This window comes from Fusarium poae, chromosome 3 (assembly GCF_019609905.1).
Source record: "Fusarium poae strain DAOMC 252244 chromosome 3, whole genome shotgun sequence".
Lineage (NCBI taxonomy): Eukaryota > Fungi > Ascomycota > Sordariomycetes > Hypocreales > Nectriaceae > Fusarium > Fusarium poae.
Genome location: NC_058401.1, coordinates 7,060,200 through 7,087,215, shown reverse-complemented (window position 1 = coordinate 7,087,215; position 27,016 = coordinate 7,060,200). Strand labels below are relative to the sequence as shown.

The 27,016-nt window shown below is 47.0% G+C and overlaps 11 protein-coding genes across 11 annotated transcripts; 5 read left to right on the top strand and 6 right to left on the bottom strand.

The window, feature by feature from the left end:
- Positions 1-840: 840 nt before the first annotated feature.
- On the bottom strand, positions 841-1,482 carry FPOAC1_009772 (uncharacterized protein; the record flags this gene model as incomplete). Its single annotated transcript, XM_044854193.1, has 1 exon — positions 841-1,482. The coding sequence occupies one exon, from the start codon at positions 1,480-1,482 to the stop codon at positions 841-843; it is 642 nt and encodes a 213-aa protein (XP_044706863.1).
- Positions 1,483-2,105: 623 nt separating this feature from the next.
- Positions 2,106-3,371, top strand: FPOAC1_009771 (uncharacterized protein; the record flags this gene model as incomplete). Its single annotated transcript, XM_044854192.1, has 1 exon — positions 2,106-3,371. One exon carries the CDS (start codon positions 2,106-2,108, stop codon positions 3,369-3,371), a length of 1,266 nt encoding a protein of 421 aa, XP_044706862.1.
- Positions 3,372-4,172: 801 nt separating this feature from the next.
- On the top strand, positions 4,173-5,915 carry FPOAC1_009770 (uncharacterized protein; the record flags this gene model as incomplete). The annotated part of the gene is made up of 5 exons (XM_044854191.1): positions 4,173-4,535; positions 4,585-4,675; positions 4,731-4,799; positions 4,849-5,442; positions 5,494-5,915. The coding sequence occupies 5 exons, from the start codon at positions 4,173-4,175 to the stop codon at positions 5,913-5,915; spliced, it is 1,539 nt and encodes a 512-aa protein (XP_044706861.1).
- Positions 5,916-6,298: 383 nt separating this feature from the next.
- FPOAC1_009769 (uncharacterized protein) lies at positions 6,299-7,294 on the top strand (the record flags this gene model as incomplete). Its single annotated transcript, XM_044854190.1, has 1 exon — positions 6,299-7,294. The coding sequence occupies one exon, from the start codon at positions 6,299-6,301 to the stop codon at positions 7,292-7,294; it is 996 nt and encodes a 331-aa protein (XP_044706860.1).
- A 2,980-nt stretch (positions 7,295-10,274) lies between these two features.
- FPOAC1_009768 (uncharacterized protein) lies at positions 10,275-12,200 on the top strand (the record flags this gene model as incomplete). The annotated part of the gene is made up of 1 exon (XM_044854189.1): positions 10,275-12,200. The coding sequence occupies one exon, from the start codon at positions 10,275-10,277 to the stop codon at positions 12,198-12,200; it is 1,926 nt and encodes a 641-aa protein (XP_044706859.1).
- Positions 12,201-12,453: 253 nt separating this feature from the next.
- FPOAC1_009767 (uncharacterized protein) lies at positions 12,454-14,253 on the bottom strand (the record flags this gene model as incomplete). Its single annotated transcript, XM_044854188.1, has 1 exon — positions 12,454-14,253. One exon carries the CDS (start codon positions 14,251-14,253, stop codon positions 12,454-12,456), a length of 1,800 nt encoding a protein of 599 aa, XP_044706858.1.
- A 394-nt stretch (positions 14,254-14,647) lies between these two features.
- On the bottom strand, positions 14,648-16,399 carry FPOAC1_009766 (uncharacterized protein; the record flags this gene model as incomplete). The annotated part of the gene is made up of 4 exons (XM_044854187.1): positions 14,648-15,725; positions 15,779-16,073; positions 16,123-16,314; positions 16,372-16,399. 4 exons carry the CDS (start codon positions 16,397-16,399, stop codon positions 14,648-14,650), a joined length of 1,593 nt encoding a protein of 530 aa, XP_044706857.1.
- Positions 16,400-16,883: 484 nt separating this feature from the next.
- On the bottom strand, positions 16,884-20,573 carry FPOAC1_009765 (uncharacterized protein; the record flags this gene model as incomplete). The annotated part of the gene is made up of 3 exons (XM_044854186.1): positions 16,884-18,604; positions 19,496-20,321; positions 20,370-20,573. 3 exons carry the CDS (start codon positions 20,571-20,573, stop codon positions 16,884-16,886), a joined length of 2,751 nt encoding a protein of 916 aa, XP_044706856.1.
- A 2,285-nt stretch (positions 20,574-22,858) lies between these two features.
- FPOAC1_009764 (uncharacterized protein) lies at positions 22,859-23,665 on the top strand (the record flags this gene model as incomplete). The annotated part of the gene is made up of 1 exon (XM_044854185.1): positions 22,859-23,665. One exon carries the CDS (start codon positions 22,859-22,861, stop codon positions 23,663-23,665), a length of 807 nt encoding a protein of 268 aa, XP_044706855.1.
- Positions 23,666-23,897: 232 nt separating this feature from the next.
- Positions 23,898-25,580, bottom strand: FPOAC1_009763 (uncharacterized protein; the record flags this gene model as incomplete). The annotated part of the gene is made up of 1 exon (XM_044854184.1): positions 23,898-25,580. The coding sequence occupies one exon, from the start codon at positions 25,578-25,580 to the stop codon at positions 23,898-23,900; it is 1,683 nt and encodes a 560-aa protein (XP_044706854.1).
- A 373-nt stretch (positions 25,581-25,953) lies between these two features.
- FPOAC1_009762 (uncharacterized protein) lies at positions 25,954-26,775 on the bottom strand (the record flags this gene model as incomplete). The annotated part of the gene is made up of 1 exon (XM_044854183.1): positions 25,954-26,775. One exon carries the CDS (start codon positions 26,773-26,775, stop codon positions 25,954-25,956), a length of 822 nt encoding a protein of 273 aa, XP_044706853.1.
- Positions 26,776-27,016: the final 241 nt, after the last annotated feature.

The following is a 27,016-nucleotide window of genomic DNA, read 5'->3' as shown; positions in this document are numbered from 1 at the left end:
AGCCGATCTGCAAGGCACCGCTTTAGAAGCAAACCATGACAGAATCATTTACCCATTGGACGCCACGGGAGAGCGCATGATCACTTTTTTCTTGTAGGGATAGTCAGGGAGGCCTCGTATAAATGTAATAAAATGCAGCCAAGCCAGTTGCTTCAGCTTTTCTATCAGCTCGGCCTGATATGGACAGTGGCTGCATATAAAGGTCAATAGATGTTACGCTGTGCTTACTACGAGGCAGTTTATTCTTACCGGTCTTGTCCTCAGCCAAATTCAACGGCTCGTGTAACTAACTCGGCCTATTGACTGACGGAATCTGGCAGTGCCTCGTTTGGATACCACTAGCTGAAACTCTCCTTGGAATCCACAGGCACTGCCGAATTTGATCGGCTAAGATAAGCCATGAGAAGAACGGGCTTTCATTTCCGCGGTGTCGCAGTTAATTTGAGTGCTTATCATGTTTATTGACCAATGCTATAAACTATGGGTTGGGCATTGTTTATTATTGAGTTGATTTTTAACGTATACTTCGGGACTTACGCCTCGGACATCTTCAAATAATGGGTTGGGCATTAGATGCAACGTCACGCAATAAGGTGTTTTCAGCCTCACCGTCAGACTTGATAACTGGGACAGATTTATATTCCTATTAAAGTGAAACAAACTTTTATTAATTCGGGTTCTTCTAGTGAGAATCTCCAGAAATTAACGAGGTAACGGTTTCCAGTAGTTACCATTGACAAAAAAGATGCTCTTCAGCATTTATACTACATCTTTAACACACATATAGTAGAATCGCACTATGCTCCTGCTCAAGCCTTGTCCACAGACGAGCAATTCCCTTTAAAGTCCAAGTGCAAACGCTTCCAACTTCTGGAAAGCTTTGTCCGGATCATCATTAATGATGACAAGATCAAAGATACCAGATTCTTCAGCAGTATCCAAATCCTTCTCGGTGTAGGATATTACGTATTGAAGACTGTCTTCGTCCATGCCGCGGGTGACGGGGGAGGACCTCAAGTACTCAGCGTTTGGAGGTCGGATGAAAACGTAGCGCGGATTGAGGCATTGGTACTTCGTGGTTAACGAGTGTCCTGTAAGATCGGTTTCGAAAATCGATACCATGCCTTGTTTTTGCAGACTGGCAACGGTGTCCATGCTCGTACCGTAATGATTTCCTTCAAAGTACTGCCAGTGGAAGAACCTGTTGCCATGGAGCAGATTCAAGAAGTCACCCCGACAGACAAAAATTTCTGAGCCAGCATCGATTTCCCAAGGGGCTGGCCATCTTGTCGTATGATTAGGAGGCCGTGTGAATTTGTCCTCATGAAACTCAACGAGGTTCTGATACATGGTATATTTGTCATTTCTCCGAAGCCCACATATGACGATGGGGCGAAGATCAGGAGAGGCTCCTGATTTAATCATGTTAGAGCAACATGTTGTGGGGTGGTTGTGTGTGTCTTGAAGGTGTGAAGAAGCCATGGTTGTTGGTGGTGGTGGGTTGTTGATAGGCTTCGATCTAGGAGTGTGACAAAAGGATGAGGAATAAAACGAGTGGTTTCGATGCGAAGGCTGCTATAAATACCCCAATTCTGACTTGAGTCATCAAGATCTTTACCTTTGCAGCTTATGATTATTTGCAAATACAAGATTCAACATAAAAAAACCTAGTCTCAATGAATCTTCTCCGTGACACTGAAGCGTATCTATCTTTTACTACTCTCTGGACGGCTCATCTGAAGCTTCTTTTATGAGTCACCCACGACATTGAGTTTAGGCAGCTGCTCTATGTTGGTAGACTCAGTCTCGTGGGAGGAACTCTAACCTCCTCCCCCCTAAGTCTTAGGTTATAAAAATAAATAGTCTAAGAGCCATAGTCTAGGGAGCATAACGTGACCTACTAATTTCGTCTCTTATGCTTCCGGTGGCCAAATCTTTTAATACCCTGAGGCCCTTTCAGGAAAATAATTAAATTAAAATCCTGTGATCCCAACCTTAACTATAAGCATTGAAATGGAGGGAATTGTTAAGCTTTAACTAGAGAAACCTCTGCATATATTCTTTGAACTTTCGACCTTCCTTGTTCACACCCTCCTCGCATCACAATGGCTACTGGAAACAATAATGCGGATTGCGCCCCTATCTGGGGTGATTTTGTTGACCCAGGTGACGAGTCTAAGGTTGAGTATGCATCTGAGCCGTTGGTGCGATACGAACTGGGGCTCTATTATCCAGTCTGCATCGGAGAGGTCCTTGTCAACAGGTACCGTGTTGAGCATAAACTGGGCCATGGCGGCTACTCGACTGTTTGGATGGCTCATGACATGGTTACCAACGAAGATGTCGCTCTCAAGATTATGACGCCTGGGCCTTCCGGCGAGCGAGAGTATACCGCGCAGAAAACAATTACCAGTGCCGTGCAGGACACTGCCCGCCTCTTGATATACCAGGGGACGTTTATGCTGCCCAGCCCCTTCAAGACGACACAACATAGAGTACTGGTTTTTCCCTTGCTCGGCCCTAGCCTGCGGACATATGCCTCTTCTATGTCTACCGCCGCTAGGAGATCGTCTGCCAAACAACTGCTGCAAGCCATTAAGGCCCTACATGACGGTGGAATCGTGCATCGAGGTATGCTGCCCATGCAATTCTTATCGCGTCAAACAGAAGAGGATTTTAACCCATGTGATACAGATATCAACAGCGCCAATATCTTGTATGGACTTGCTCCTTTCAAGAGTGGCACCACCGTATCTGCCAAGTACGAATATCTCGGGCGTCCGCGGAAGGTGCCCATACCTACGTCCAGGCGCATATTGAAAACCGGCGAGCTGGTTATGCCTATAGCTCCGCATAAGTCTATTGTGAAAGGAACTATAACTCTCGCTGACTTTGGACTGGCCGCCGAGTCTGGCACCACCGTGGAGTGCAAATTCCAGTCACCTGCCATCTACTGCGCCCCAGAACGTCTTCACAATGCAGACCCTGGATTTGCCTCCGACATGTGGAGCTATATGTGCATCTTTGCCGAACTTTTTCTAGGCGTTCCCCTGTTCTTCGGCTCAGAGCACACTTCAGTCGTCGACTTTATGGTGAAATGCCTTGGGCCTCTTCCCTTGGCTTGGAGGGGTTTCTATGAAGGCAGGCAATACAACGAGTCATGGTATGACCAGAACAGAGGACCAGATCCTCGTCAAACTCTAGAAGCTAAGCTCAAGCGTTCACTGTATAACATCAGTCCTGTCGAGCAGAAACTCGTGCTCTCGATACTGCGAAGGGGTCTATCGTATTCCCCCGAGCACCGCTTTAGTGCCGGGCAACTTCTCGAGGATGCATCATTCAAAGAGCTGATGGCATTGCATGGGCTTTAGAGATTTCCAATTGAGCACCGGCATGCACATGATACGTCTGGTTGGGCCTGTCAGTGTGTATTTGTCTCCTACCTAGCCATGATGAAGGCAACCGGTGCAAAGCTTGTGAAGTGGACACTTTAAATACTACCACAAAGAAGAAAAATAAAGATGATTAACAAGTTGAATTCTCTTGAGACTAATAAGAGTTGGTCGAAATGTGTATTTGCATATTCATAGTTGCTTTTAACAAATGGTCAAAATTATCGCAAAGGACAGCTTCGGTGCATTTTCCCGATTTAAACAAAAGAACTTTCGTTTAGTATTACGTCATGTTCAGAAAGATGAAAAGAAATCCTATTGGAATTGTCCAACTGAGCGTCCTGAATCCTTCGATCCTCATCGCTGAGGACCTTGGTATCGATAGAATAAATAGTGGATGCTGCAAGGGAAATCATGAAATCGAAGTTACAAAACTTGGTATAGGCGAAGCTGACAGGTTCAATATGGAAAGGATCGCTTTCGATATCCAATCCGCTTGTTGGAAGATCATCCTTCGAAACTTGGCATGCGGGATCTAGGCTGTGCCGGGAGTTATCCGTTCATGGATCACGATCCTTCAGAGGCTTGTCGCGTAAGCTCAATGGAGACTTTGAGCTTGAGTAATCTGATCATTCGATTCCTTTTGCGTGTTGCAATTGCTATAAATTCGATTCGATCCTGCTTACGATGGGCCTCTTACTGACACTTAATACTTCTTCGCTTTTTGACCAACAGGCGCTGGCATCTCTCACTTCTCGTTAACACGAGAACTTGCCAACGATGGATTTTCACAACAATACAACACACCGTCTACGATCGGACCTCATGGATCAGACCACAAATTCACTCATACCATATGCCTTGGTCACTCTAATGGCTGTCATGGTATACTGGTCTCAATTCACACAACCGAAGGATTTGCTCAACCCACGAAAAGCATTTGAGTTCAGCAACATACCACGACTCAAACGATATATGGAAAACAGCAACAGTCTTGAAATTCTTGCTGCTGGGGCCGCGCGATTTGCTGAGAAGCCGTATAGACTGTTTTGCGAATGGGGAGAGTTAACGATTCTTCCTCCTCAAATGATCGACGAAATCAAGAGCGACAAGAGATTTGACTTTGGAGCAGCGGCTAGTGATGTAAGTTGGCATTGTCATGAAAGGAATTAGCTTTTTTAACATCATTCAGGACAATCACGCCTATATTCCTGGATTTGGTGCTCTTATGCATGATCCTGTTATGCCAAAGGTCATCGGACGACACTTGACCAAAGCTTTGGGTTTGTGTTCTTCTACCCTGGTTCCAAGAACGTCTGCTAACAGGAGAATGTGTAGCCAAGCTAACGAGTCCCTTGTCGGATGAAGCCGCCCTAGTTATGCAGAGTGTTATTACTGACTCAACTGGTAAGTGCTCCATGAGTGTTTGGTACACTGGCTAATCAACTATCGCTAGAATGGCATACTCTCAATCTTAACGAGCATATCTCGACCATTGTTTCACGCATGTCTTCCCGAGTATTCATGGGTGAAGAACTTTGCCGAGACGAAGGATGGAATAACGCCAGTGCGTACTACACCAGGAAAACGTTCGAGGCCATGATGATTCTCTGCATTATTCCTCGATGGTTGCGACCTTATATCCACTGGGTTCTTCCTCAATGCCGAGAAGTTCGACGAGCATTGACCGCTGCCCGCAAAGAACTAAACCCTCATATTGAACGTCGAGAGCAAATCAAGGCCGAGGCATTGGCCAGAGGAGAGAAACCTCCCTTCGATGATGCGATTGAATGGTTCGCTCAGTCAGGATCGGAACTACCTCCTGCCGATTGCCAAATTGCGCTGACCCTTGCTGCTATCCACACTACTACCGACCTCCTATCGCAGACAATGGTTAACATTGCTACATATCCCGAGGTTTTCACAGCTCTGAGGGAAGAAATCATTCGAGTCCTGTCAGAGCAAGGTTTGAAGAAGACAGCGCTGGCTGATCTCAAACTAATGGATAGCTTCTTGAAGGAGACACAACGGATGAAGCCCATTCTTATAGGTGAGACCTATTTGTTAACATGAAGTCTAGCTACTAACGAGCTGATTATAGGATGGAGAAGACGGGCCCTCGAAGACGTTACGCTTTCAAATGGAACAACTGTCAAGAAAGGCAACAAGGTGGTAGTCACAGCCAACCACATGTGGAGTGATGAAAACTACAACAACGCCAAGACATTTGACCCTTACCGGTTTGTTCCAAAGGACAATGAACAAATGTCTTACTTGGTGAATACAAGTCCAAATCACCTCGGATTCGGTCACGGTTTGCACTCTTGCCCGGGACGTTGGTTTGCCTCCAACGAAGTCAAGATCGCACTTTGCCATTTGCTTCTGAAGTATGATTGGAAGCATGTCGATGGCAAGAGGCCTGAGCCCGTGGCCTTTGGCATGGCTTATGTAGCCAACCCTGAAGCAAAGCTACTTATTAGAAGGCGGAAAGAGGAGCTTGATTTGAGTACTTTGGAGTATTGAGCGGAAGTTCACCATGGGTGATACCTCGTTGCGCCCTATTGCTAGAAGCTGACTGGCAGTTCTTGTCACTTTTGAATCAGAAATAGATGATGCTGCTGAAACGATTCCTTTCCGGCTGCATAATAATACCTCATCTCTCAAAAGTGTTCTTGAAATACATGTTGGTGATATTTATCATGTTCCTATACGGTCTAAATTGGATTGGACAAGGGCTGGAGTTTTAGCATGCTAGGCTTCACTGAGTGCCCTGAAGATGACCGGGGTGGCGCGAGGTGGGTCTAGAATTAGTGGTCTAGTTCTATGACGTATTTCATATCGCGTCACAGCAAACAAATACATTCAGCTACTGATTCAACACTATATCACAGCCAGTACAAAAAACAATGGCGGACTTTGCAGCCAGAAGACGAGAGAACATTGAGAATAACGCGCTTCTTCTCAAGGATATCAAACCCCTCATCCCCAAGAATGAGCCTCGTTCAGCCGAAACCAGGACCAGTAACAAAAACAACAAACGAAAGGCGAACCCACCACGCGCGCCTACAAGACAATCAAGACGCATAGCCGAAGCTGTGTCGAAACCAACATATGATGAAGACGATGATGACCAAGTCAGCGGAACCTCATCACGAAGAAGCGCTCCCCGCGTGAAAAGAGGCCACCATCCTAGTCGAGCCCTTCCCATTTCAGATTCAGATCATGAAACAGACACTGAACCCTCAAAAGATGTGGAGTCAATCATAGCTGGATGGACTTCATGGCAATCTAAGAGCGATGAACCGATTCGCGACATCGATGGGACTTTTCGTTTCGAGTCGCATCCTGATTTCCGCCCAAACAAATCACCCGAGGAGATCATTCGGGAAGGAAGCTTTGGTGGATCCTACTGGCGACCTCTGTACTCAAAACGCCTAAAGATTACTGTCAAGGATGATTGGAAAGAACTTCCAGAGTCATGGACAGCCGGCTTGGATGTGGATTCATATCTCACCAGTACCACTTACGACCCAGAGATCAACAAATACGGAGTACAATGTGGACAAAGCATTGAGGAATGGGAGGCAGCTGGTTGGATCGCTCACGAGTACGATGTCCGTGGCTGGTTCCAGTGGTACTGCCGATTTTACATGGGGCGTCGCTGTGACGATGACCAGCGCCAGATCAGCCGCTGGAAGAAATGTGTAGGCGAGACTGGTCGCTGGCGAAGAATCTTGCTCAAGAAATATATTGCTCTTGGGATACGGAGTGTCTTTGCTGACGATGATGGGGAGGATGAGGATGGACCTGATGTGAGCCCTGTGGTACATCAGACTTGCCATCACTGGGCGTATGAAGTCCGCCAGGACGCACTGGATCGCTTCTGGTCTGATGGGAAGTAGTAGTTAATAAGACTACAGAGGGCGAACGCCATTCGAACAAGGAGCCAGAAGGTTGATGTATTGTATGCTTAGATTTGCTGTTTTAATGGGCGTGTGGTTGCACCAGCCGCTGGAATCAATAGTGAATAATACTAGACAACACCGGGATTGTTTCGCAGCGGATATGTATCTCTGAAGCAGAGGATCTATATAGAACGATGAATCAAAGACTTTGGACATGTATACACATCTCGTAACTCACCGCAACCCGGTTTCGTCAAATAATCACCCATCTCTGCAGCCTATATAAATCCTCAATACTTCCGCCAACAGTAACGATTTTACTTCCTCATCAACCCATACATACTAAACAACCTTGAACTCGACAACTAAACTAGAATCGACAAAATGCCTGGACCACACTCACCTGGACCCGCTACACCTCGTCCCCCTGTCCCCATTCCTCACCCGGATCCGCCACCTCCCCGACCTCCTTCTCCTGACTCCGACTAGTCTCAACGGACTCGGGCGGAGATGGGTATCTAGTCAGGACTTGGTGCACCGGAATTATGGTAGAATTGGGAATGCGTTCATATGAACGATGAAATAGAAGGGTTTTAACTAAATACAGTTATTTCCTAACTCAAACTTGTATATGTGATAATGGTTGACAGTTTGGCTGATGTTCAAGAAAATGAAGCATGTCGCCATTGTGATGTTTCTGAAACCTATAAAGTCCGTTCCTACCCTGAACAATTCCCCGTGCTGATGATGTATTGGACAGGCTATAGTTGACATTTGAGAAACTGTGGAGTACCGCACCTGAAGACTCTCCTGGGACGGGGATTCGGGACCCTCCGGTGTATGATCAGGTGGTCATTGCTTTAAGCGAGGAGTGAGGGTTCAACCAGTGTCGTACCCGTGATTAAAGACGGTCGAGTTCCTATTAAAATCTCTTGTTTTTTTACTTTGACGACCATCTCTTACTGTGCCTTTTCTTACTGGAACAAAGAATTACATTAGAGATTGTCGTAATGTAGAATCCAAGATCCTGTGAGATTAACATTGGGCCTAATAAATAGTTTGGGTTCCCCGCCGTTGAATAACCCGTCAACAGTGGATCTAGCGGGTCACTGATACACATACCCTGGGAATTGGATGTTCTTTTCCGCGGTCTCACACGTGTCGGGCGGAATTAAGAACAATACTAAGAGATCTCACAGTCCGTGAAGACAGTAGATGTATGTATAAAATAGAGAACAAGTTGCCAAAAATAAAGACCGGCTTGCCTCCAGGACTAGAAGTATGACCCGGATTATACACAAACTCTTCCTGTGCATAGAAGTAACAGCATTGGATTGCAAATCTGGATCAGTCATGCCATTTGATGGAATTTAAAAAGTCAAAAATGTTTCGACTTCCTGGCGGCCCAGTCCTAGCGATGCGGGTTTATCGCAGCCAAAAAAAGACACTGTCTTTCCGTGTGCCTTACCCGAACTTGAATGAACGAGATCAAACATGTTAGACTAAATTTAAATAGAAGTCGATCATAATACTGTAGCCATGTTGTTATGTGATCTATTGCGGAAATTTACTACTGTCACCAAGTATGGAGGTATGTGGGAGCCGTTGCGGGACAGTGGATATCTCATTGTATAACGATCTGCAACTTACTTTTTAACCTCACAAACCCTCCCCAGCTTTTGCAATAAAGCGCTGTTACTTACTACTCAAATGGATGTCCATGCTCTTGGTCTATTCAAGGTTTTACGATTCTTTATGCATCAGATGACATGGCTAACAGAACTACCAAGTTGGAAGACATTCAGAAATGCAGGTTTCTTAGTTGGCAGAACCTACCCGGGACTTGTAAGTGGATCGTTGGTAATTAAACTAGACATCCAACCAACAATACTGGGTCACGTCTTTATTCTTGTTGGTGTTTTTCCGAGCTGAATTCTCAACGGTAAATTAATTGCGGAGGATATAATCCGGACACATTAAAACGCCCATAATTAACCACTCGGATCGTACTAACGTCAATGCTTCTTGATAAGAACGGCCACTATCATGGCTTCGTCTCCCCCGGAGGCAGCCTGAACCATGGCATCATCGCATCAGCAGATCAGACGAATCCACACGGAATGACGGGTCATGCACGTGTCGTCTCTTGTTCCTGACGATGAGAGTGAGACTAGACCAAATACTCATCAAGAAATCGGGCATATTACTAAAGGCCGCAGGAGAGATAGATCAAGAAAGGGGTCATCAGGGGTATAACCCCTGTCGTAGATCAGTGATGCGACACCAACAATACCTGTCCCCTGCCTCGCCACGAGCGGGCATTGGATCAACTAGAGATAGAAATGCAACGCCATGCGGCTCACTAACCTTGTTCCGCCTCAAAAGCCGTTGGACGGAAACCACGCGAGTCCTTAGCAAGTAACGGATGTACGGAGTTTCGCTGTACAGAGCCACCATTCTCCGGTACCATTCCCTTCACAGTTACGATTCTTTTATGCAATGTGGTGAATGTTACTTTGACGATGGGTTCACACGGTTCAAGATTGCACCGAATTGCAACATCTTCACTGCAGATCCAAGAAAGTCATATCTATAATGTCTTGGCTATACCTGTAATTGGTTCTGGAAGCTGTTATTTCTGGAATTTGTGCAACTCTCCCTGATACAGTTGCATTGCATATGCCTGTAATCAGATGTTCGCAGCCTCGGTATATGGGCACTGCCGACGTCGACATCGGATGCATCTGCATGGATGTCTCGGCTCAGAATGCAGGACTCTCGGTATATCCAACTGTTTAAATACCCAAGACATGTCTACCACTTTCTTTTTCCAGTCATCAGTCGATCTCTGACCAGTCATTCCTTCCTTAGTCCTTCTTTGACGACGACTAGACCTATCGCATTACAGGGAAACCACTCCTTTAGTTCCCTTGTCTGACTTTTGTTTACTGCATCTCGATTAATTAATTAATTCACCATGAGACAATCTTTCCTCACCGGCCTTCTGGCCGCCCCCCTGTCTGCCTATGCAGTCGCCCTCACTGGCTACGAGTACATTGTTGTCGGTTCTGGTGCCGGTGGTGGTCCTCTGGCCGCTCGCCTTGCCATGGCTGGCCACAAGACTCTCCTCATCGAGGCTGGTGATGACTACGCCACCACCAACTACACCGTCCCTGCCTACTCGGCCAACGCTTCCGAGGACCCCGAGATCTCTTGGAACTTCTTCGTCAAGCACTACGCCGACGATGAGCGACAGGCCCGTGACTTCAAGACCACCTACGACACTCCCAACGGAGAGTACACTGGTCTCAACCCTCCCGCTGATGCCAAGCTCAAGGGTACTCTGTACCCTCGTACTCAGGCTCTCGGTGGCTGCACTGCTCACAACGCTCTGATCGCTGTATACCCCCACCAGTCTGACTTTGAGTACATTGCTTCTCTCACCGGCGACGACTCTTGGTCCGCCGATAACATGCGAAAGTACTTTGTCAAGGCCGAGGACAACAACCACCTTCTCCCTGCTCAGCCTGGCCACGGTTACGATGGCTGGTTGAGCACCGAGACTGCCCCTCTCAGCATCCCTCTCGGTGATGCTCAGCTCATGAGCCTCCTTGTTGGAGGTGCCACTGCCCTCTCCGAGGTTAGTGGTGAGCTTCTCACCATGGAGACCCTCATTGCTGGCGATGCCAACGCCGATACCCTCGCTCGTGACCAGAAGGCTGGCTACTACCAGATCCCTCTCTCCACCAAGTCCGCCAGCCGTGTTGGACCCCGCGAGTTCATCCTCTCTGTCCGCGATGCCAAGTTCGAGAACGGCACCAAGCGATACCCTCTCGATGTCCGCACTAACGCCTACGTCACCAAGGTTCTCTTCGACGAGTCCGAGGATACTCCCCGTGCTACTGGTGTGGAGTTCCTCGACGGCAAGCACCTCTACAGCGCCAGCCCTCTCTCCACTGGTGCTGCTGGTGTCGCTGGTAACGCTACCGCTTCTCGTGAGGTCATCGTCGCTGGTGGTGTCTACAACACTCCCCAGATCCTCAAGCTCAGCGGTATCGGACCTGCTGATGAGCTGAAGAAGTTTGACATTCCCGTCGTTGTCGATCTCCCCGGTGTCGGTACCAACCTCCAGGACCACTACGAGATCAGCGTCCAGGGTAACACACCTGAGAACTTCACTGCTTTCGACGGCTGCACTTTCAGCCTCTACACTGATGAGGACCCTTGCCTTGACCGCTGGAGGAGCCCTGTCCTTGGCGACCACGGTATCTACTCCTCTTCTGGTCTAGCTGCCACCATGTTCTACAAGTCTACCACTGCTGATAAGAACAACTTTGACATCTTTGCCTTCGGTGGACCCGTCAACTTCCGTGGTTACTTCCCCAACTATGCCGTCAACGCTACCATCGAGCACGACTGGTTCTCCTGGGCCATCCTCAAGGCTCACCCCCGCAACACTGCTGGCAACGTCCTCCTCCGCTCCGCTGACCCTCTTGACACCCCCGACATCACCTTCAACTACTTTGACACTGGTAACGGTGACTACGACAAGGATCTCCAGGCCATGACTGAGGCCGTTGAGCTTACCCGCAAGGCTCTCGCCAGCCAGCCCGTAAAGGTCCAGGAGGCCCTCCCCGGTGACCACGTCAAGACCCAGGAGGACATCAAGACTTACATCAAGGACAACACCTGGGGTCACCACGCTTCATCCACCTGCCCCATTGGTGCTGACGATGACAAGATGGCTGTCCTTGACTCCAAGTTCCGTGTTCGCGGTGTTGCTGGTCTGCGTGTTGTTGACGCTTCTGTCTACCCCCGCATTCCCGGTACTTTCACCGCTGTGTCTACATACATGGTGGCTGAGAAGGCTGCTGACATCATGCTCGCTGAGCTTGAGGAGTAAGGTCGTGGTGGTAAATAAGATAGATGTGATAAAGAGACTCATGTAGCATAATGCAAGATCCAATTTCGATACCCATATATATGGTTCCGTGCACTGTGACGTTTAATAATGGTCGTTGGCCCACGGAGAAAGACAGGAAGTCTCAGAAGCCAAGGCTTATAGCGCATACCTGAAGGCTACTTTTGATCTTTTAGTTCAGAGCAACACGAGTTAACGACAAGAAGTTGGTATATTAATTCTACTCTAGCCAAAATTAAGCAAAGCCCAGGTTGAGTGTATAGTTCAAAGGTGTGACACCAGTGATATACACATGACTTCCCTCCAAAGTCAAGTTGCCACGATGCCAGTTGTACTGCTCTCCAGCGTCATTCTGAATAACTCCCATGCCATTTCCAGGCCCGAAAGTAATCTTATCATCGCCCATAGTATACTCTCCCTTTCCTTCTGTGAGGCGATAAATAGTGGTGTTGTCACTGTCCACAAACTCCTTCACTCCCTTGAACTTTCCACCCTCCCGGAAGGTCAGTTCAAAGGTAAGCTCGACATCATCCTCACCAGTGACCTGGAAGTTAAGGTCGTAACCAGCCTTGGTGGAGCTGATCTCGACTTCGGTCTTGAGGCGGCGCATGATAGCAGGGCGATTTTCAAAGTCAAGCATAGCGTAGAAGCGACCGTCGACTGAGCGAGATAGTTTGTATGTGCCGTTCTCATCGCGGCGCTCAGATGGCATGGGGAGATAGTATGGAACCTCGATCTCGCTTCCCAGCTTGATAACGCCGTTGTCAGACACATTAACTCCATTGGATCGGAAATGGCCCATGCTGAAAAAATTGGCACTGAGACGAACAGCTTCAAGAACAGCCTTTCCGTTCCATGCCCGGAACATGGTTGGGTTGGTAGACAGACCGGAACCCATACGATTGTAGAAATCGGCCTTTTTTCCATCGATATACCAATCTGAACCACCGAAAGCAGAAACTGTCAAGTTTCCGCGTCGCGCGCGTACAAGACCAGCTGAAGTGTAGTGCTTCTCAAAATCGACAAACGGGTCTTCTGGATCAGGTAGTTGAGCGGCGAGTTCAGGACGCTCCATCAAGTTGGCCAGGAAATCACCCAGTTGTGAACCAACGAGTTCTTCAATTAGACGCGCCATAGCAGCAAAGCGACCGTTGTTGTCGAGGAGAGCAAGCTCACGGAACTGAGGGTAGAAGTTACCCATGTTGACGACGGGAGGTTGTGCTTGATCTTGGCGACGGCTTTGGATAACTTCCATCTCACCATTGGGTTCCGCGTGCTCAATTGCTAGTTCGAGGTTCATGCGGACGTAGTCGATTAGGTCAGTGTAGTTGAGCTCGTGAGCAACAGTCAAGAGCGAAGGGTTAGACACGGCCGAGTAATAATTGGGGCTTCGCTCTGAGTAAATGCCATCGGTGTCGATGTCAATTCCTTCTGCAAGCCACTCATCAATCCTCTTGACATAGCTTTCGTTTTCTGTAATGCTAGAAATACGCGCCAGAGCGCTGCAGATCTTCCATCTGTGGTTGGGCGTGTGAATACCGCCCTTTGCAAGACCAGGTCCAGCTTTAACGAGAAGACCACGGATGACATCCGCAAATGGCTGCGACGCTTCGTGATCGTCCTTTTCAAGAATCCGCACCATGATACCAAAATCTTCGATCAAAAATCCAGTATCAGGTGGTGAGTGGCGATTGCCGACGGTGTATGTGCCATCGTCATGCTGGACTTTCTGGAGTACTTCCAGCATCTCTTCGATGTGAGGCACCAAAGTCTCATTGTGGAAGTATGTCGAGTTTGGCCATAGGAACGGTACGACCAATTGACGGACAGCGCGAGTGAGGGATCGCGGTGAGCCGGTCAGAGATACATTCTTGTTGTCGAGAACACCTTGGACTTGTGAGTCGGCGGCTTTAGTGAGGAGTTTTAGACTGGTCCAGTCACGAGGAGCTTCCGAAGAGGCAGTGGCAGTGGCAGTGGCAGAGAGGAAAGCCAGGCCAAATGCCTTGATGGCGACAGAGATACGAAGGAGATGCATTTTGGAGTGCACTGTCAACCATCTCATCAGACACTGGGATGCATTTGACAGTTTATATAAGACTATTTCCGCTGCCAAGACCTCGGTTCGGCGCAAGGTACACCGACAAACATGGTTGGTCTACGGTAAACATCGCCAGTTTCACCGGTAGTCAACCCTTAAACCTTTCCCCCATTCACTGGAAATATTTCCCCGCGGGGGAGCTCTCTAAACACCTTCTTTATTCAGGTTAGACTGTGGGGCGTCTGTCACTACAGCCTCGTGAATGATCAAGCTTAATATTAAGAATGTTAACAGGCTTGAGTTAGACTAGCCAGGTTCCCCGCGAGCACTAACAATCCTCTACTCGTCGGTCTTCTCCCCGAAATAAAGAAAAATAAATTAATAAAAAATTCTACTCGCTTCTCGACTTGTTATGTTTCCCTCCGAATGACTCCTTCACGATCCTATTCTGTCGTATAATCTCATCCCTCGCCCCATCCCATGTACTTCTCTTGCCCGTGTTGAAATACCGAAACATATGCGCTGTCTCAACACCGTGATTCATCAAATTGTACATCTTTCGATCCTCCCACCAGAACTTCCAACCTGCTCGTCCCCAGCCGAGATTCTCCATTCCAGTCCCTGCTTTTTTATGCATCCATGGCTGGAATTCATACTGTTTGACCATGCTTAGATCTACAGTTGGTTCTCGTGCCCAATTTGAAGCTAGCCATTCGTGATGATCGTTGACCCATTCTTCCATGTCCTGCTTTGAAGGTAGGTCACTTACTCCACGCCATATGTTGGAAATAGCCATGTTCATGACATCGCTGAAAGAAAAGCCATTGTTTTTACCATACGCTGAGTAACAGAGCATAGCGCAACTGTCTGCATATTTTGGTGGGAAGACGTTCATGTACAGACGATGAATAGCAGGACCTCCGTAGTTTGGCGACTTTGGGATACTCTTCTCGACAAATGGCGCCAGTGAAAAGTCGCTTTGATAGCCAGTAGTGAAGATGACGCTATCAACGTCGTCAAGTACCGTTCCATCGTCAAACTCAATTGACTTCCCCCCTACAAACCGCTTGATTCCGTGTAAACTCGTCACGGTTCCATCTTTCAGAAGTGGGAGAATATGCTCGATGAGTCCTGGCAGACTCAATGTCAGATCTTTAAAGTCTTTGAGGCGCCACGCTGGGTCTAGCTTCATGCCGGCCATTTGTGATGATAATAGCTTGGCTACCATGTTTGCCAAGAATCTCCACGCATTTGGAAACTTTCTTGCGATCCACTGACTTATCACGCGGCGTCTCCATGAGACTAAGAGATCGGCCGGTGTTCCTTTTCGAAAACGCTTGACGATTATTTGTCCGCTTCTGTGGGAAACGTAAACCTTTTTGGCTACCGATACGACTTGAGGTGCGATCTCGTCTGTTGTGGTGGCTAGACCGAGGATCACCACTGTCTTATCTTTGAAGAGTTCAGGACTATGACTTGCACGTCAGCATAATTGTGAGTATCTCTTTTTATGGAAACAGACCTTCGATATTGCTGGGCGTGCATAATGTCTCCTTCATATTCCTGCTGTCCAGGAAAGACCGGCATCTTCCTCATTGTTTGATAGCCATGGCAAAAGGCAACCTTGTCGAAATGGTGTGTGTCTGTTTGTCCACTCTCAACATTCTCAACTTGGACATCCCATCCGCTGTTCTCCTTGTTACGATTAACAACCTTGACGCTTGTATCAAATGTGATGTGTTTCAAAAGGCCAAAGTGTTCGGCGTAGCCTTGCATAAATTCTTGAAAGTCCCATGTACTCAGATGGACCGGATACTCTGCTGATGATTAGCGACTGATTTACACTTTTCTCAGTCGGTATCTTACTGTCTGGTATGGGATAATCCGTAAATCCGCATGTGTATTTGCTAATGTTTGCGCTAGTGGTCTCCAAAGCTGACGTCCAACCATGCTTTGCGTCGTAGGCCCATAGCCCGCCAACTTGACTTCGTCTTTCGAATAATGTAGCGTTGAATCCGTCTTGAAGCAGCTGCTTGAGCATGGTAATACCGGTTGGACCTTCAAAGGTGTCAGAGTGGTGTTATTTTAGTTTCATTTATGGGTACTTGCCGGCACCGATCACGGCGACACTGACACGACTCATCATGGTTATGAATGTTGGTGTCTTGTGCTGGCTGGGGGATTGCTCGCCGGAAATGGTGGCATATTTATAATACTAGATAGCTTACCAAAATCCTACGGGATCTTGGGGAGTATCGTTGATTGGCGCTCTATAATAAGCGGCAACTTTTGGAGTCCATACGTAGCTAGACGCGCAAGACGCTATTGGAATAGTCTAAAATCTTACGTGAGGTAGATCTATGGCAATTTTCTTGGTAGCTCAATGATCATATCCGAATGACCTGTAGACGTCATGATTTTCCGAGAGTCCGTTGCAGACATGCTCCAGACGGGTGTAACATATCTTGCACTATAAGAAGAGAATATGGTAATCACAACAGCAGTCCTGGAGGGATGCTTCCAACAAGGTAAGCCGATCTTGAATGGAAGTTTCCATGTATGCACTGTCCCGATACATCCGAAAACAAAAATCCCACATCTTCCAGCGCCCTCAATAAGACCCAAACTCACGCCAACAGTAAATTGATCATGTCACGAGATTCAGCTTCCCAACCCGACTTATCCACGCGACCAATACCTTGCCGATAAGCGACACCTTCCTTCCACTCAATAAACAAGACGTTGTAGAACTCATATTTCTCCAGTTCTCGACTCTTCAATGCATCATGTTCATCGAGACGAGACCAACCATCCGCGCTGGAGTCTATATACCCTTTAGATATTACTACCAACTCGCACTTGACCTTTTTAGTTAACAGTCGCCAAAGGATTGTTCTTGTCTGAACGCGTAGACAGCCAGCCCAGACTTGCTCGCTATTGCAAAGATTCACGACAGCTTCTCCTTCAAGCCTATCTACAGCTTGTCCGTATGGCTCAGGGATATTATAAAAGAATGCTCTTTCCGTCTGAGCTTTTATCACGAACGAAGAGTCTTTTTCGATCGAAATCTCCTCCTCATTAGTGACTAGAGGAATCGGATACTTGAATCTGCGATGCGGGTCGACTGAATGGTAGAATAAATCACCGTCTCTTTCCCATCCTGGAGGTAGCTCAGAGTCATTGTTACGACAGGAATCTTTGAACACGTCGAGGTTGTTTGAAATGAGTCTATCACCTGTCTCTTCTTTGACATACCACGAGCAGATTGGCTGCGTAACTAGTCCATCCAATACACCTGCTGGAGGACGCTTTCGGTTCCATCGAGAATTCCACTCTTGTTGATGAGCGACATGCAGCGGTGCATAGGTACGTCTGCCGTCCTCTTCTGAGACCTGCTCGGAAGTAGAGCCTGCCAGGTACGAAAAGCCACTCGCCCAGGGTGAAAGATCCACAGAAATCTTCTGGTCGAGACAAACCATCCAGGACCAGCTGGGAACGGAAGCTTCGCCTATTTTTGAGCTCCGAGATGCTGGGCCAGATGATCTCCAAAGAAGAGCAACATCAAACGAAACTTCGGGTAAACCAAACAGAAACCCACCAGGGAAAGAATGTGCCAAGGCTGTCGTGATACCTGTAAAGGCTGGGAGAATGTCGCTTGAGAATGATAATTGTCTGCGACTATAGCTGGTTGCCAACTGATGAAACTCTTGAAGGTCCGGCCAAGGAGAATAGCGGAAGCCACGAGCATTGGGGTTATGTGTCCCAAGGCAGTTTGTTTCGTTAATATCTGCAAGTTGCATCCGCTCATGCCATATTGCACAATGACATTCCCAAGTCAATTCGTTCTTGTGGAAGAAGAGCGATCTCTGTGAAAATACGAGTTCTTGCAACGTCCATCCTCGTTCATTCCACGGCGACCATGCCACGAGGCCGTAGTGGTCCATGTTTGCCCTTTCTGGCCAGACATTCTGATACATCGAGGGAGAAACGTCCTTGATCCCTTTTAACCCTTCTTGAGCGTTGTATGCAGCTGCAGCGACAACTGTAAAGTAAGCGTTTCCGTATATAAATGCCATTTGGCTGATCTGTTCTTGCTTCGTCTCATGATCATCTTGGACAATGCAGAGACGATCAACCCAGATGTACTCTTCGCCAATGAGGCGTACTAGTTCAACGGCATGCTGAATTGTAGCAGGGACCTCTTCCCACATATTCTGAAGCGCATTATTTTCTTGAAATGATGCAAGGTTGCTTAACAGCAGTTGCAAATCGTGGCCTGTAGACCTTCCCCAAACGTAGCTGAGGGCTACATAGCGGCAGCCGGATTGAAAGGGCACTATGCGTTTCTCTGATACATGTATCAGCCACTTTGGCAATCCATGTGTTTCTTGGGGTAGGTGTGCTCTTTGACAATGATCTCCATGGTTTTCGTTGCATGCTTTGATCCATGAGCTGATGGTATTCAAGTCAATCCACCTCGGCGCTGGTGGCGTATGGGGTTTGCGGGGTTTCGGCTCATACCGATGGCGCAGGTGTTCTGGTTCTCTTGGAGCAGGCATAACACGAATTGGTAGATGTTATGTCTTCTATTCCAGGTTTACTGATGGCTACTCTCGCGAGCCAGCTTGATAGTTCATGAACCATTTTATTTTGGTCATCTTCTGACAAGGTAATACGCGATTTGATGACGTAGACTAGTTCAGTCTTAGATTGAAACAACAAGCTCAGCCACATATCAAACGTGATGCTTGCAATCCCTGTCAGCTCGAGCACTGATTGGCGTTTCGAGTCTGTCGTTCATGTAATGTTATCAATGTTTCTGTCCGTCAAACCTCCAAAGCATCACTGGTTCGTGGATGACCAAGTGAAATGTTGTCGCTGATATAGACAAAAAAGAATGGGATATCTTTCGAACACAAGAGTTTGGGCAGTACCTCCACGAGGCAAGTGACAAAGGCTCATGCTACCGTTAAGTAACATGAGCCCTTGCCGACGTCGTGTGGGAGTAATTAGTTTTTACAATCTTATATACCTACCAATATTCGTCACTCTGAAGTTAATCTGCAATAACAACGAAAGACTAAAAACTGATGATTGTATTTACTAGAGCCATTCCATTTATATACATAAGTAAAGCACTCTCCTTTATCACACCCACCATCAACTACTTCCCGCTCCCTTCATATCACTTAACAAGAAGCCCCAGAAGGAATGCCCTGGCACTTAGTAGAGGCCTTACCACCAGTGACCTTGTTGTTAGTCCAGGTCCAGTTCTTGCAGTTGGCGCAGAGAATGTAGACGTTGGTGCCGCTAGACTTGACCGATCCAGTGACCTTGTTGATGGTGACATCGGTGATGGGAACACCAGTGGTAGGAATACCGGTGGGAGAGCCGTTCTCGTAGTCCTGCTCAATGACAATACCATACTTGGCAATGTTGCTAAGAGTGATGGAATCGTACTTGACATCAGAGACTGAACCGGAAGCTCCGGAAACGGTCTTGATACGAACACCATTATCGGAGTTGGAGATGGATGAGTTAAGAATGCGAACAGTCTTGACGTCGTTGTTGGATCTTCCGCCAACTGATCCGATGGAAAGACCGTGGCCACCACTGCAGTTACCACCTGTGAAAGTGATGTTGGTACCAGAGTTGATGGCGAGACAGTCATCCTGGTTCTTGACAACGGCACCAGAGATGTACACTCCGGTGGAGGAACCGACATCGAAGGCATCTGTGTTGTGTCCACCCTGAGTGTCACCCAGAGAGTTGTCCATGTGGACATCATAGACACCGAGGTTGGTGACTCCGTTGATGCTGAATGCTTGAACAGGAGTGTTGATAACGTTCAAGCTCTTGATGTTGGAGTTTGTGAGCGAGTGTGCGCTAAAGAACTTGGGCTTGGTCTTGCCACCATTGCTGCCCTTTGTATCCCACCAGCGTTGACCTTGACAGTCAATGGAGTGGCCAGAAGCACCTTCAATAAGAAGATTGTTTCCGGTGAAGGAGATCAGGGGGCCTTCCCATTCCTTGTAGCCAAAGGTGGTCTTTCCTTGGAAGATGACCTACAAAATGTTACAACATGTCCGAATTTAGGAAACAGGACGACTTACATGAGTTCCATCTTTCAATTTGGTAAGATCGAGAGTAGTACCGGCGGGGACGGCGATGTTGTTGAGGACAATGGTTGAGCAACTGGCCTTGCCCTTGATAGCAGAAGCAGCATCAGTAAAGGTGCAGCTGGCTCGAGGCTCAATAGCGGGATGAGCAAAGGCTGAGGCAACAAGGCCGCTGAAAAGAAGCATGGAAGAGAACATGATGAAGCAGTGAAGATCAGAGAGTATATACTATTGAAAGGAAGAAATGAATTGATTGATATTGAGGATAGTGATTACTTTGCTGAGGGTTTCAGTTCTTTTTTAAAGCTTTGGCTAATAGTCATTAATGAAGCCGATTACAACGTACGTCTTGATGCCGTACAGCCGTGATGAAGGTCCGTGTCGATGTCTAGAACGTGTTGCCATCAACGATTACACGGATCGTGCTCCACAACCTGATTAATTTCCTGGGGTTAAGATGGGAACGCTAACCCCCGATCGATACAAGGGTTCTTTTGATTGGTGGATAAGAATTCTCCTCAGCCTCTGTCAAGTTTCAGAATCTAGTCCAATTTCGATGAATATCGGATGCGCGGCACTTTGATGATACTCTGAGTCTTGTGAGATGATAAGATTGGGGGTAAACATCTGTGAATGGTTACAATACGAGGAACTTTGATCTGGTAACAGCTTTAAAGGTTTGGGGGAAGAGAGGCAATTGTGTTCATTTGTGGAAACATCTGTATGAGAAAGCCGGATTTCCATAATCATACTAATTATGTAGTTGCCATATAATCAGCAGATAAAGGGATAACTGTGAGGGAGTGGGGAGTGTCTTGGTGTTGGTAAAGCGGCGATCATACTTCATCAACAGGAATCTATTTTGTTTGTTTTCATACTCTTGAAATGGGATCTTTAACGCTGAACGGGTCATGCTCTGAGCCTAGAAGTAGATTATGTATATAAGATATCTTCAATTTGAAAGAATAGATAGATGTCGACGTTTATTATGTTTTAAATTTTGACGAGTGATGATAGATATTTACTGAACAAGTGACAACTGGATTAGCTGAAATGTAGGCGTGCTACCCTGTAACAAAATGGGTGTATCAATGCATAATCTCAAAACAGGAGGAGGAAATGATGGAAGATAACTTACGTATAATAATAATCCAGATGTGTCCATAGATTTATTTTTCATATTCTGCAATACTGCAGATGGTCTATTGGTTGAGCATTGGATATTTTCATGTTTGATCGACGCGGTTTTGGAGATACGAGGCGATCACTAGGACCCCTTTTATGACGTAACTATCCACTGGGCATGTGATATGTCACATGACCAGACAGCTTTAGTCTGACGCCTCCCAATTGAGCTAAACCCGCTGTTACATATATCGCTAGCAAAGAACAGGGGCTTAGTTCTTGAAATTTGGAATGGTGAAATGTGGTCTTAGCCTTTCTTCTGCTATTTTTCTGTTTTTGAATCATTTCATCCGTAGTCGCACCCTTCATGTACGTGTACATGTACATATAGTACGTATTGTTTCCTTTTGAAACAGCTGAAAAATCAGATGAAACAATACTACAGCCCGGGATGTGGGCTGCTGAGGCTTGGCTTTACACTAGTACAGATTCATCAAATCCTGATCGATGATCACCAAGAAGTTGAAACAAGGTTGTGGTGGCTGTGTTTACTTCTAGAAATCCTTCCACCGCGATTACCGGATGATGCATGAATCGTATCAAACCACTTGGATCCTTTTAGATCCTGATGGATGGCCATCTGTTATGCTTATTTCCCTAGTGGAGTCTCAAGTCTTGGCCGGCATATCATGGTGAAGCTGGATATTGTGGAAGACACAACGACCTTGTCATTAAACATAACAATCCAGCTCCAATGAATCTCCGTCCTTATCAAATGGCTCATCTAAACTGCCGAGGTTTGAGATCGAACCACGTTGTCACCCTCCATTCCATGCCAAGAAACTAGAAGCCAGGGCGCTTACGACACCACCCAGCGCGTATTGGCCATGAGACCTAACTAGGCAATTCTAAACCCAAGATCGACACAAGATTTCCAATTTGGCTTCCAGTGAAGCATCCTTAAAGACATGCTTATCCGGTTTTAATGACTACTGTTCTGTCATTCAAAACTTGGCGGCTAGACTTTTGACTGTGATAGGATCTCGCAGGATTAAACTAGGCCAGGGGTTTTGTTCATAATCTTCGCAGGGATGTCGATCCATTTGATAACTTAAAACTTTCATGTCTTGGCGGGATGAATCCTTCATGTTGGTTATGTGGACTGGGGTTTGTTGAGTCTTGCTTAAAAAGGAGTCTTGTATCCTCAGTTCGCTTCTTGTTGATAAAGCACAACTTCATTCCTTTCTTCATTCATTCATTTCTACAGCACTTTTGACAAGTGACATCACTCTCATTTCAACAAAAACGTTCCTTATATATTCCCAATCTCAACACTTCGAGTAAACCACTACTTCATCATGTCTCGATACCTTATGCTTGGTACTGCTCTTCTGGTCTCCAATGTCGCTGCCCACGGCTACCTAAACACCTTCACTCTCGATGGCACCGATTACCAGGGCTTCAGTCGCTGGAACCCCTCTCCCGACCCCAATGCGATTGGATGGAGCTTCTCCACCGAAGATGAAGGCCCAGAGATGGACATCTCCAGCCCTGACTTTGTCTGCCGTCGTGATGCCGAGGCCTCCAAGAACTATGGAAAAGTCGCTGCTGGTTCCAAAGCCTCTTTCTTCTGGACCTCCGACGATAAGGAGATCAATCCTAATGGCTGGGCCGAGTCTCACCGTGGTCCTGTCATTACCTACATCGCCCCTTGCAACGGCGACTGCACTTCTGTAGACAAGACGCAGCTCAAGTGGACCAAGATCGCTGAAGAGGGTCTTGTCTCTGGACCCGCCAACACTGAAGGGGTTTGGGCTACCGACAAGCTCCGCGAGAATGGTGGTGTCAACTCTGCTACTATTCCAGCTTCTATCGCAGCTGGAAAGTACGTCATCCGTAACGAGCTCATCGCTCTTCACCGTGCTCATCTCTCCGAGCCCGAGTTTTATATGCAGTGCGGTAACATCGAGGTTACTGGCTCTGGTAGCGATGATCTGTCCAGTTCTGGTGTTGTCGCTTCGGAAATCTACAGTACTTCTGATTCTCAAATCTTTGGTTTCTCTGTTTATGATAACCAGGGCGACAGTTGGCAGATTCCCGGCCCTGCTTTGTATGGCAGTGGTCAGGGCAAGCGATCTAAGATCGCTATGAAGTTCCGTGGTTGATTCACCTATCAATCGACTTGATCATGCGGAGGTCCTGTCGCAAGACGCAGGCATGCTTTTGATTTCTCACAACGCCTAGTGCGAACACATGTATTATTGTATCAACATCAATAGATTACGCACCAAATGAAATCTTGTACATCGGGTGACTATAAACTTGGAATACGCAGTCCATTGGGCGTGCCATCGTAGTCTTGAAGTCTTGTTCATATATACGCAACGCTTACGATGCTCATTTTACAACGTCTTCCCGAAATACAACCCTCCACCGTGGCCCACTACACAAACTCGGGTTATCTTTCCTAAATACAGTAAAAGATAATTTGATGTTCCGTCCCTCATTCTTTGTCTCAATCGAAGTTTTCATCTCGCTTTGCGCATTGTTCAAGAAGTTCTGGACAACCGGCTGCTGATAACCCAATTGATCCGCCGAGAGAAAAAGATCCTTCCATAATGCATACACACTTGAGCTCCTCATATCAAGCAGTGTTCCCTTAAGAGACCACTCTGTTGGGCCCTTGTGCCAGAAGCAGAGGAACAAAGACTTTGTGTTAAGCACAAACGCGCCCCAGTTCTGATACGATCCGTAGGGACCAAAGAACACACTATCTTCCATATCCCAGAACTTGTTGGGAAGCTCGGTACTAGAGACAATTGCTATTTCAGGTGGTAGCTCAATTGTGACCATTGTGAAACGGCTGTATGAAACGAGATCAGAATGTTTTGCTTTTAACAAAGGCCTCTGTATCCTCCGTTCGGGTAGTTTTGTAAGAAGAGTGATAGTGTGGAATATACTGCCGCCTGCAACCGCAGGAACAAGGCAGAAAGAAGTAGAGGCCGTCAATTTGCGGATGGTCCTGTTTTCCTCGAACCCTCGCGCTCTCACAAACGCATTTGGTCCAATCTTGCGCATTGGTATGGTTAAGAATTCACCCTCGTAACCAGGAGCCATACAATCCAGCTCCAGAACATAACGGTATGTAATATCCTCGAGTCCAGGATAGCTGAGCTCTGAATAATCAAGCAAGTATACCCGAGCGCGGAGTCTAAGACCTTTGTTTGATATGCTCATCTCGCCTTCGTCCAGTAGAGAGTTTGCCACTGAGTACATCTTTGAGCAGGAAGCGAAATGCTTGACTGAAGTGGCGAGAAATCCACAGTACTCCTCTGACGTGGTGAAGGGTGGCGTCCATGCAAGAAGGCTTAAATCATACGTTGTTTTGATGATTTCTTCTTGAAGACGCCGGAAAGCATTCTCACCCTCTCCATATAGCATTGGCATGTTGATGTCGCATATGCCGAGCAAACAGTACGCCATGTCCTCTATACGAGTAGTCTCCCGTTTTGCAGCCCACGAAAGTCGCTTGGCGATGCAAGCAGATGAGATCGGAGCCATGTGACCTAGGAATTCTTGTTCAATGGATGTGATGTCTGAAAGAGAGCTTAGTAGACTCCGCTTTGAGCCGATAAAGTCCCACGCTTGGTTGTAAAATGATATAGACGTGGGAGCAATCAACTCCTGCAATGTCCACCCACGGGTGAACCACCTACATTTTGCAAGTGGAAACTGTTCAACCTTGTCGGATAGATACACATAACAGAACTTGGCTTTCTGGTACCAAAGGAACATGGAGTTGATGGCTTCTGTGAGCTCGGCGCTGCTGGACTTATCGATACAACAGGTGTCGACCCATACGTACTGAACCTTGTCTGCGAGGGCTAGCTCACACGTCTTGGTGATCTTTTCGTATCCTGACTTTGATTTGGAGGTTTTGGTATTGCACTCTTGGAAGGTGACTTCACCGTCACCCTCCCAGGTGTGTGAGAGGATGGCGTACTTGGGCAAATCCCCATAGAATTCTTTGAAGGAGATACGCTGAGTTTCGACTAAATCTTTGGCTTTGATGAGCCTCATTCTGATAAGACCGAAGGCGAAAAGGACAAGCTTTAGCTAAGAGGAGTAGACGAGCGGGGAAAATAAAAAGATAAGCGCTCATCAAGACGAGATATTTTTATTCTCTCTTTAGGAGCTGAGCTGGCTTGTTACTTAATATTGGTGGCGGTGCTGTGGCGTTGTATGCAGCCAAGTGCTTTTGGCAGTTGGTGAGTGTAGTTGGATGCCTCATTGAGTGACAAAAGTAATGATATATAAACCACAGAAGGACAATTACTTAATTCATCTGATAAATACCTAGAAATACAACAATCCACATTCAGATCCTGCAGCCTTTGAATGATATCAACGATAGATACCTGTCTTTTGTAGGTAGTTCAACTATCTAGGTAGTTTAGAAAATAGTGCACTTGTACCAATGATCGTCTCGGCTCTTTCGATTCTTTCGACTTTTTCTCCCCGCGTCCACTTTCATGATGCTTAACAGCTGGGTCATGTTGCCGAAGATAACCGGCACAGCATCTGAAGATGCTGGGGCTGCTCCCGCACAAGCAGGTGAATAAATGATAGCATCCATTCCAGCATCCATAGCGCCGTGGACATCACGCTCCATATCATCTCCGATCATGTACGGCCTGCCCTTCCCTTTCAGCATTTCAGGTGTGATGTCATACTTGCCCATTGCGTGGTGAAAAATTCGTGAATCTGGCTTCGCCCACCCAAGTTCCCATGAAGCGAAAAGACGGTCGACCAAGTGCGCGATTCCGATCTGGTTTATCTTATCCTGCTGTGAGTCTTCGGATCCGTTGGTTATGATGGCAATCTTGTATCCCATCTCCCGAAGCTTTGTTAACGTCTCTATCGTTCCGGGAGTAGCTCTTCGGGAACTTCGATATGCCTTCTTGTACGTGTCACCAAATGCTTTGACTTGTTCCTCGCCATAGTCGCTGAGACCAATCAACGAAAAGAAATGGCGAGTTCTTTTTTCTCTTATCTGTTCCTCTGTGAAATCGCCCTGGAGAATTAAATCGTGGGTTTTGGTGCGGGCGATCAAGTAGCAAGTTGTGAGTGTTTCGATAGAGAGAGTATCGGGAATATCGACGGTGCGGCGAGCTGTATTAATAGCGCATTGGAGGGAGTGGTTGTCGTCAAATAGGGTCCCATCCAGATCAAAGAAGATGACCTTCGGTCGAGTTGTTGTTGTCTTTTCCTTCATGGCGAAGATTTGCAGAGATGATCTGAGGTGGTGGTCAACGAGCTACGAAGTTGATGTGTTTGTTGGGGGACGATTTAAAAGCCAGGATGAAAGGGTTTTTATACTTGATAGAAACCATAAACCGGATAAAATAAAAAAGATTTATTAACAAACCTTGAAAGCCTCACTAGGGTTGGGGCTCAGGTTGCGCCTGCGAACATATAAACTTTTGGACCTAGGTTTGTTGGAGGAAGAGAGTTGA